The sequence below is a fragment of the chloroplast genome of Dendrobium catenatum (genome assembly GCF_001605985.2).
Source record: "Dendrobium catenatum cultivar zhong ke IV hao chloroplast, complete genome".
Lineage (NCBI taxonomy): Eukaryota > Viridiplantae > Streptophyta > Magnoliopsida > Asparagales > Orchidaceae > Dendrobium > Dendrobium catenatum.
The window spans coordinates 142,501-152,185 of NC_037361.1; the positions used below are offsets into that span (position 1 = coordinate 142,501).

Below are 9,685 nucleotides of genomic sequence, written 5' to 3' on the forward strand. Positions count from 1 at the left end.
ATGAATCAAATGTTTCATTTCATCCGGGAAAAGCCATCTCTTTCTCAACAATGTCTTTGTCATTTGATCCAATAGCGTTCCGTTAGATAGGAACAGATTTGATAAATACTGATAACTCTCGGATAGAGTATTAGAACGGAAAGATCCATTAGATAATGAACTATTGGTTCTAAACCATCTCTGGCGATGAATCAACAATTCGAAGTGCTTTTCTTGCGTATTCTTGATGAACCAGCGTTTATATATAGATGTAGGAGGGTTTGTTTGGGAAGCAATAAGCCCCTTTGACATCTCTTCATCTGCAAAGAATTCTCGACGTGAAAACACAGAGACAGAGGGCTGATCTTTGAATAGGGAAAAGAATGGATCCGCAGGGTCCCAAATGAATTGGCTTGTTCGAAAAAAGCCTTGTTCTTTGGAAGATCTATCTCGTGTCTGGTACTGCATGGTTCCACTCTGCAAGAACTCCGAATCATTCTCTTGAAGCTCATCCTCTTTATGATAAATGATCCATTTGCCCCGAAATGACCCAGTCCAATAGGGAAATCCCAATTCCGTGGACCTTTCGATACAATCAAATAGATTGCCACAAGGGCGCCATATTCTAGGAGCCCAAACTATGTGATTGAAGAAATCCTCCTCTATCTGTTGCGGATCAAGGGCCCCTTCCCCTTCTTCAAACTCCGATTCGTATTTTTCATATAGAAATCTCTGATCAACGATAGAACAAGATCCATTTTGCATCATATCTAACTGATTCCTTGGTTCGGACCGAAGAAGTAATGTCACTCGATTATTATCAAACTGACTGCAATATTTTTCTGTCCGTGAGGATCCCGCCAGAGCGCCTTCTACTTCTAATAGTAATAATAGTAATAGGCCATGAACTAGATCAGAATCATTCTCAACGAATCCATAAGAAGTGATCCAATCTTTTTCATCGTGTCTGGATGAAGACCAAAGATCTTGAGCGACCGATCCGGCAGAACAACTCAAAAGATAAAGAAGTATCGTGAATTTCTTCATGCTCGTTCCAAGTTCGAAGTACCATTTGTACAAATAAGAATCCCCTCCCTTACATGATTTCTTCTTCATATAGATAGATATAGGATCTATGGGGCAATTACTTAGAAGTACATTTTGTGTAACAGCCCTTCCTATCTGATAGAAAAGGATCCCATGATCCTGAACCGATCTTATCTGGGATCGAAAATCCCAAGTTTTTCTATGAAGAGCTGATCTAATTGTATTAGTTTCTATAATGGATTTCTTCTGTGTAATACTAATTGATAGGGCCTCATTGATAAGTGCTACAAGATCTCGCGCATTGGAACCCATGGTTATGGACCCGAATCCGTTAGTATGGAACATCTTCTTTTCCAAGTGAAATCCCCTAGTATATGAAAGAATGAAAAAGTGCTTTCGTTGTTGTGGAAGAAGAAGCCTTCGTATCTTAATGCATGTATTTAATTTATTCGGAGCTATTAGAGCGGGATCCACTTTTTGGGGAATATGAGTCGAAGCAATAACAAGAATCTTTCCAGTGGAACATCTTTCACAATCCCTGGAGAGATAGTTCTCTAATAGACCGAGGGATAAGTAATTCGACTCATTCACATGCAGATCATGAATGTTTGGAATCCATATTATGCAAGGAGACATTGCTTTTGCTAATTCGAATTGAAGGGTGATATCAAATCGGTCTATTTTCGGCGTCATATACATAGTTAGCAGCTCCATATCAATATCAAGGTCATCATCACTATCATCAATATCGTCACTATCATCAATATCGATATCGTCACTATCATCAATATCGATATCATCAATAAGATAACCTTTAGGCTTGTCATCCAGGAACTTGTTCGGAAATACCGTAATGAAAGGAACATAGGAGTTTGTCGCTAGGTATTTGACCAAACAGGATCGTCCAGTTCCTATAGAACCTATCACTAAAATACCTCTAGAAGGGGATAGGGCTAAGCGGAGCGAAAAGGGTTTTCCATGAGGAGATGGGGAATGAAAACTATTAGCCCCACACGAGGTTTGTGAATAAGTGATTGTCTGATAATGAGCAAGGAATATCCGTCTTTCTGCTAAACAGGATCTATTGAACTCATAATTCATTAGATCCTTTTGATGAATGTCAACTAAGTATCGTAAGGAAATTGATCCCGGTTGTTCAATCATTTGATAACCAGAGTCATTCTTTGATAAATGATCACTATGAGTCAGACTCAATAGAATTTGATCAATCCTTTTTTCTGTCGTTAAGGTGGAGAACTGAACCAAGAATTCTCTTTCTTCATCATCAATCGAATCACTGTTCGCGACCCAGAATTCTATTTTCTCATCAATCCAATCACCGTTCACGTTTTTTCTTTTTCTTATCAATGAATAGATCTCTTTACTTGTACGACTTAGATGTCTCGTATTTCTCGAAAAAATGATTCGATTGATGGGATTTGGTATGATACTTACAAGATCGATGAGATTGATCTTCCAATATTTATTCTTAGAACGTATTGATTTGACCCCATAAGCGGGACCACCACCCAATAGCATGTTGCCACCAGAAGCAGAACCCCGTATTTCTTCCAGAGAATCTCCTAATTGTTCCAGAACAACTAGAAAGAGATTCTTTAACCAGAAAGGATTCAGTTCAGATGTAGGATACCTATCCAGAAGTTTTCGAAATTCCATCATGTATGATGGAATCATCAAAGATTTGATCTTTTCTAACTCTGTCTGTAACTCACTAGAGGCTCGGGAAACAAAGAGAAGATGTATACGAACGAGATATCCAGCAACAAGAAGAAGGAAAAAGATGGAATAGAGGAACTCCCGAGCATTTGTTGATCTCAGATGTGCCCATATCAATGGAACGGGTGACTCATTATTTCGATGAATCATTTCTTCGGACAGAAGAAGATTCTGTAAAAATTGACTCGAAATCTCACTTATCGGAGTCCATTGTGGAAGAATCTTCTGAGGAATTGGCCGTGATATATCTGATCCATGCATCATATCATGAAAAATGGATACAAATTTTTGACTACTACTCAGTATCGGCAATGGGTCTGAAAGAGTATCTAAAAGGGTGAAATTGAGATATTTGCACCCTGTCGAAGTAAGGAACCATGGCATATATGTTTGGAACAGATTCCATTTTGAGAGATTTGAAAAAGCACTATCTCGTTGAAAGGTTCTATACATCTGCCCTTTCTCAACGCATTTCTTTAGACAAAGACTCCGTTTTTTCCTCTTTCCGGATGGTAAATACTTCTCAGAACATGGAGTGTGAATCAAACCCATGTTTGAATTGAAACTGAGATACTGATGCAAGTTATTCCCTTCTGAATCAGATAGATTCATATCTGAAAGAGGCTGACAATAAGTTTTTTCCAAATTGACTATTTGTTCCTCTGTTAGAGGTGTTGCAGAAATGTCTGCGATCGAGTAAATAGCTCCACGAACGAATGGATCGGATCGAATTGGAAAATGGAAAGATTTGTACAATTTGGAAAAGTTATACGTTTCATCACCACTTTGTGGGAAATCGTTAGGTATGAAGATGTCAGATACCTGTGACTCGATTGGTGAAATAGTCTCTCTCTCCAAAAAAAGATATCTTTTTTTACCGACGCACAAAGAAAAGATTTTGTTGCGAATGGACAAGATATTGAGGAATTGTCCATATGTAAGATCATAATTATTGATACGGGTCTTTTCCACATCAAAGGGGAATCTTTTGTTACAATAGAACCAGAAGTGATGTGGATCATTCAAGAATCGAAGTCGATTTGCTTTAGAAAAAGAAGATATCAATGAACTTCTATGAAATGGTTTCACGGGATTCAGCCAATTGTCTCGATCGTGGGATATCATTGATAAATAGGAATCCGTGTTATCAAAGGATTTCCTGCGATTCTTTCTAGTATGGAATGAGTCAATCACCCGCTTTGGTATCTTTTTGAACAAAAATGGTAATATTGTTCCTCCATTGATCAAGAATTTTGGTCTTTGGGAAGTATCATGATCATCCAATAAGAAGGGTTTCAATTTCTTCAAATGAACGATTTGAACACCTATGGATTCTAACAACTGATTGCAGAGTTGATCATTCGGACCTTTCAATTCATAGATGTGGATCTCGGACCTATGAATGGGGATATTCCCGATACTCACAAAGAAAAAGGGAAGTGACTTGGACAAAAAGAAACGAAGTGACTTAGACAAATCTTCTTTGTCGATAGCCTCGGACCAATCAATCGAATATTGATTAATACGTAATCGATCGAACACTACTTGCACTACTCGAAAAGGATTCTTCTGTTCAGAAACGAAATGTTCCAAATGTTCCTGGAAATTCTTGCTCCCATTGGACCATTTGTATCTATATGCATATTTGTATCTATATGCATCAGGATCCCGATTCATGGATCTCTCAGTTCCAGAAATAAGAGGATCAAACCATTTCTTCTGACTCTTTTTCAAATTCGATAAATGTTGGTTGATCGTATATTTCATTATAGTTATATGATTCAGAGTATCATTTCCTATTTGATCCCTTTGAATTCCATATTTGAAGTTGCGATCGGATCTATTCATTAAAAAGAATCGATTCGATACATTTCTTATGTACCCATAGGTGCTATATTGGATTTGAATCAGATTTCGGATCAATCTATATTGATTGACTGCCTCCATTATGTTGTTGCTAGCAAATACCGCTGTTTTTAGTTTGGGATCTTCCAACTCATTCCCGCAGTAGATCCGGACCGATTTTTTTCTGATCCTTCGAGAAAAAGATTCATTCTCCTCATAAAAAAGAGGAGGTAGAACCAATAAAGATTTCTTTTTCGATTCATCTCTGGGGTTGAATACCTCATTCAAGAATCTTTTTTGATCCAACCCGTAGGAATCAATAGAAAAGGCAAATCCCCTATGATACACCAGATCTGGCTCGGTTATTGATAGAGTGAATAGATCCGCCATTTCTGGGAATCTCTCTTCTGATTCAAAAAAATCGTGGCGTAACGCGTATCCCCCTTTGTTCCGGTCATGGAATAGATGAAAGAAATCAAAAAATGGATTTTTGTTCAAGAATGAAATCTTATTGGAACTGTCCATATCCGGTTCATCCTTCGGAACCATATCACATCCCGGATCTGGTTCCGAAGGATGAATTGAGACGGTATCTTGTAAATACGTAATTATCTTGAATATATCAACCATTTCTTTCTTTTCCGCTCGCCTGGAAGGGACAAAAGAAACATCTTGTTTTTTCTTCAACAATTTAGGATCTCTAGTGGACCTCTCAGTAGGATTCGAACCCAGATGAAGTTCTGACCATCTGTCAGAGAAAAAAGAACGAATTGATCTTGTAGGATTCCCAAGAAATTCTTCGATTTCTTCCGGAAGCAGATGATTATTCATCCGCTTCTCAGGTTCCGTTAATAGCCAGGACATGGAGGAAGATCCAAAAAGGCATTTCGGGAATCGATCTGATTCTATCTCTGTTCGTTCCGTTTGAAGAAAGGAAGGATCCCAAAGAATCGATCTCTCTTTTAGTTGCTGAATCTCTGTTTGATCGATCAATGTGTGATATTCTGAATTCTCATTTCTAACGGAATCGAAATGATCTCTGGATTGATCAGAAGAAGATCCTTTCCATTGGCTAGAATCCGTTACTTGAACGAAAATAGATCTTGTGGAATCATATTGAATATTTGACAATACATTCCGTACCTTGCTAAAAAACCGATCCTTGTTTACCAACCACACATTGTCTAACCAAATCCAATTCTCTCTCGAGACGTTCCTCAAAAAATCCGATTCGTGCTGATTCTTCCCCCAACTAACGAAGAGATCTTGGCGGAATTGCCACATATGAAATTGAGCACAATTTTGCAAAGAAATACCCCACTTGTTTCTCGAGAAGAGATGGGAAACATGCTCAATATCATTGGATTGCATAGTTGCCCCAGCTCCTTGTTGTTTGAAGAAACTCTCCCCCTGAATTGGTCTTTTTTCACGAAAAGCAGACATGAGATAACAAATCAAGTCTTTCCCTAAGATTTCGAATAGCTGTCCCGAATTCAAGTTGATTATGTTTCGTTTCTTCCTCGGAGAAAGACGATCAAACAATTCCCAATCATGGTCCTTGCGGATCGGATCATCCGTATAGGATAAAAAAAGAAACTCCAGATATTTGCTATCTTTCTCTTTGAATGAGATCTCAATTCCAGCTACGGTTTCATTAGATATCTGACAACTAGAATCCCTCTTTTTTCCGATCCGGTTCCTCCACCACCGCGAACCCCGGTTAGATTCAGGCATGATACGCTTTTTCTTTCTTGGGAGAACCCAAGTACTCTCTTGCGGATCCATGAAACAACTCTCAGAAATCTTTTTCCTTTTTGGAAGATACAGGAGCGAAACAATCAACCTATTTCTATTGGAAGACCAAAAAGATTCTTCCAATGTCTCCTTTCTGGGTCCAATGGAATTCATAGGTATAGGAAGAAGCCCCATCAAATAGAGATTTTTTCTTTCAACCATCTCTCGATTGTTAATACGAGATATAAGGACCACTACTACAAGCAGTACTACACCTTTGATCGTGAAATATCGATTGCTTGTTGCACCCTGTGAATCACGTGAAAGTAGGATACTCCAAATTCGGGGGTCAAAGAGTTTCATAAAACGTTCTTGGTGGAAAAAAATGTGAGTGAAAGATCCCACTGAATCGAATTTGATCCATGAATCTAAGAAATAGTGAGAATTCTTGATCTCTCTCAATTCGAATATCCAGGATTTGAATTGATGTCGTTTCATTGATTCCTCCTAAAGATTTCATTTCAATTGGAATTTGGTTATTCACGATGTACGACGATCCCTGTGAAGCATCCATGGCTGAATGGTTAAAGCGCCCAACTCATAATTGGCAAATTCGTAGGTTCAATTCCTGCTGGATGCACGCCAATGGGAACATTCAATAAGTCTATTGGAATTGGCTCTGTATCAATGGAATCTCATCATCCATACATAGCGAATTGGTATGGTATATTCATACCATAACATATGAACAGTAAGAACTAGAATTCTTATCGATACTGGAACTCATAGGGAAGAAAATGGATTTATGGATGGAATCAAATATGCAGTATTTACAGAAAAAAGTATTCGGTTATTGGGGAACAATCAATATACTTCTAATGTCGAATCAGGATCAACTAGGACAGAAATAAAGCATTGGGTCGAACTCTTCTTTGGTGTCAAGGTAATAGCTATGAATAGTCATCGACTCCCGGGAAAGGGTAGAAGGATGGGACATACAATGCATTACAGACGTATGATCATTACGCTTCAACCGGGTTATTCTATCCCACCTCTTATAGAGAAAAGAACTTAAAGCAAAAGACTTAATAACACGGCAATACATTTATACAAAACTTCTACCCCGAGCACACGCAATGGAGCCGTAGACAGTCAAGTGAAATCCAATCCACGAAATAATTTGATCTATGGACAGCATCGTTGTGGTAAAGGTCGTAATGCCAGAGGGATCATTACCGCAGGGCATAGAGGGGGAGGTCATAAGCGTCTATACCGTAAAATCGACTTTCGACGGAATGAAAAAGAGATATCTGGTAGAATCGTAACCATAGAATATGACCCTAATCGAAATGCATACATTTGTCTCATACACTATGGGGATGGTGAGAAGAGATATATTTTACATCCCAGAGGGGCTATAATTGGAGATACCATTGTTTCTGGTACAGAAGTTCCTATATCAATGGGAAATGCCCTACCTTTGAGTGCGGTTTGAACTATTGATTTACGTAATTGGAAGTAACCGATTAGGTTTACGACGAAACCTAGGAATCGATCACTGATCCAATCGGAGTACCTCTACGGGATAGACCTCAACAGAAAACTGTTGAGTAACGGCAGCAAGTGATTGAGTTCAGTAGTTCCTCATAGAAAATTATTGACTCTAGAGATATGGTAATATGGAGAAGACAAAATTGTTTGAAGCGCGCACAGAACCGGAAGCGCCCCTTGTTTCAAAGAGAGGAGGACGGGTTATTCACATTTAATTTGATGGTCAGAGGCGAATTGAAAGCTAAGCAGTGGTAATTAGAAAGACCCCCGGGGAAAAATAGAGATGTCTCCTACGTTACCCGTAATATGTGGAAGTATCGACGTAATTTCATAGAGTCATCCGGTCTGAATGCTACATGAAGAACATAAGCCAGATGACGGAACGGGGAGACCTAGGATGTAGAAGATCATAACATGAGTGATTCGGCAGATTTGGATTCCTATATATCCACTCATGTGGTACTTCATCATACGATTCATATAAGATCCATCTGTCTAGATATCATCATATACATCTAGAAAGCCGTATGCTTTGGAAGAAGCTTGTACGGTTTGGGAAGGGGTTTTGATTGAGAAAAAAGAAGAATCTACTTCAACCGATATGCCCTTAGGCACGGCCATACATAACATAGAAATCACACTTGGAAAGGGTGGACAATTAGCTAGAGCAGCAGGCGCTGTAGCGAAACTGATTGCAAAAGAGGGTAAATCGGCCACATTAAGATTACCATCTGGGGAGGTCCGTTTGATATCCAAAAACTGCTTAGCAACAGTCGGACAAGTGGGTAATGTTGGGGTGAACCAAAAAAGTTTGGGTAGAGCCGGATCTAAGTGTTGGCTAGGTAAGCGTCCTGTAGTAAGAGGAGTAGTTATGAACCCTGTAGACCATCCCCATGGGGGCGGTGAAGGGAGAGCCCCAATTGGTAGAAAAAAACCCACAACCCCTTGGGGTTATCCTGCGCTTGGAAGAAGAAGTAGGAAAAGGAACAAATATAGTGATAGTTTTATTCTTCGTCGCCGTAAATAGAAACATTGAAAATTGAATCTTTGGAATTGGAAATCATGTGATGGGCGAACGACGGGAATTGAACCCGCGCATGGTGGATTCACAATCCACTGCCTTGATCCACTTGGCTACATCCGCCCCTTCCCTTATCTAGCTAAAGGATTTTCTCTTTTTTCCATTCATCATTATACTTCAGATTAAGATCGAGATATTGGACATAGAATGCCAATTTAAAAAATGGAAAAAAAGGAGTAATCAGCCGTGACACGTTCACTAAAAAAAAATCCTTTTGTAGCTAATCATTTAGCGGGAAGAATTGAAAAACTCAACAGGAGGGAGGAGAAAGAAATCATAGTGACTTGGTCTCGGGCATCTACCATTATACCCACAATGATTGGCCATACAATCGCTATTCATAATGGAAAGGAACATTTACCTATTTATATCACAGATCGTATGGTCGGTCACAAATTGGGAGAATTCGCACCTACTCTAACTTTCGTGAGACACGCGAGAAACGATAATAAATCTCGTCGTTAGTCGTTCTACTAAGTATTCATGTGAAAAGCCTTATCTTAATAGTCTTTCTAATAGTCTTTCTAATAGTATTTAGACTTAAGAGTCTTTATCTTATAGTAAGAGTATAGGTATATTTCTTTTTCTAGTATACTAATATACTCACTTTTCTGACTTATCTTATACTATACTTCACCTAGGCACTTATCATTCATTGGCGGGGGAGAACTTTTATGATAAAGAACGAAAATTCGGATAGAGAAGCAAAAG

The 9,685-nt window shown here is 38.8% G+C and overlaps 4 protein-coding genes and 2 non-coding genes across 6 annotated transcripts in view; 4 read left to right on the forward strand and 2 right to left on the reverse strand. All coding sequences in view use genetic code 11, as the record gives it.

Annotated features, from left to right (window-relative positions):
* ycf2 overlaps positions 1–6,840 on the reverse strand; it is a 6,870-nt gene extending 30 nt beyond the window's left edge. The window contains exon 1 of the mRNA in view: positions 1–6,840. This exon is cut by the window's left edge and continues 30 nt beyond it. Within this exon, the coding sequence (YP_009472319.1) occupies positions 1–6,840 (6,840 nt within the window).
* Positions 6,841–6,908: 68 nt separating this feature from the next.
* trnI-CAT lies at positions 6,909–6,982 on the forward strand. The gene has a single exon. It is a non-coding gene; the product is annotated as a tRNA-Met (tRNA).
* Positions 6,983–7,147: 165 nt separating this feature from the next.
* Positions 7,148–7,417, forward strand: rpl23 (ribosomal protein L23). The gene has a single exon. The coding sequence runs from the start codon at positions 7,148–7,150 to the stop codon at positions 7,415–7,417; it is 270 nt and encodes an 89-aa protein (YP_009472320.1).
* An 18-nt stretch (positions 7,418–7,435) lies between these two features.
* On the forward strand, positions 7,436–8,920 carry rpl2 (ribosomal protein L2). Its single transcript is given in 2 exon segments — positions 7,436–7,828; positions 8,489–8,920. Coding segments are annotated over 2 exon segments (825 nt in total).
* A 43-nt stretch (positions 8,921–8,963) lies between these two features.
* On the reverse strand, positions 8,964–9,038 carry trnH-GTG. Its single transcript has one exon. It is a non-coding gene; the product is annotated as a tRNA-His (tRNA).
* Positions 9,039–9,160: 122 nt separating this feature from the next.
* Positions 9,161–9,439, forward strand: rps19 (ribosomal protein S19). Its single transcript has one exon. The coding sequence runs from the start codon at positions 9,161–9,163 to the stop codon at positions 9,437–9,439; it is 279 nt and encodes a 92-aa protein (YP_009472322.1).
* The last annotated feature ends 246 nt before the right edge of the window (positions 9,440–9,685 follow it).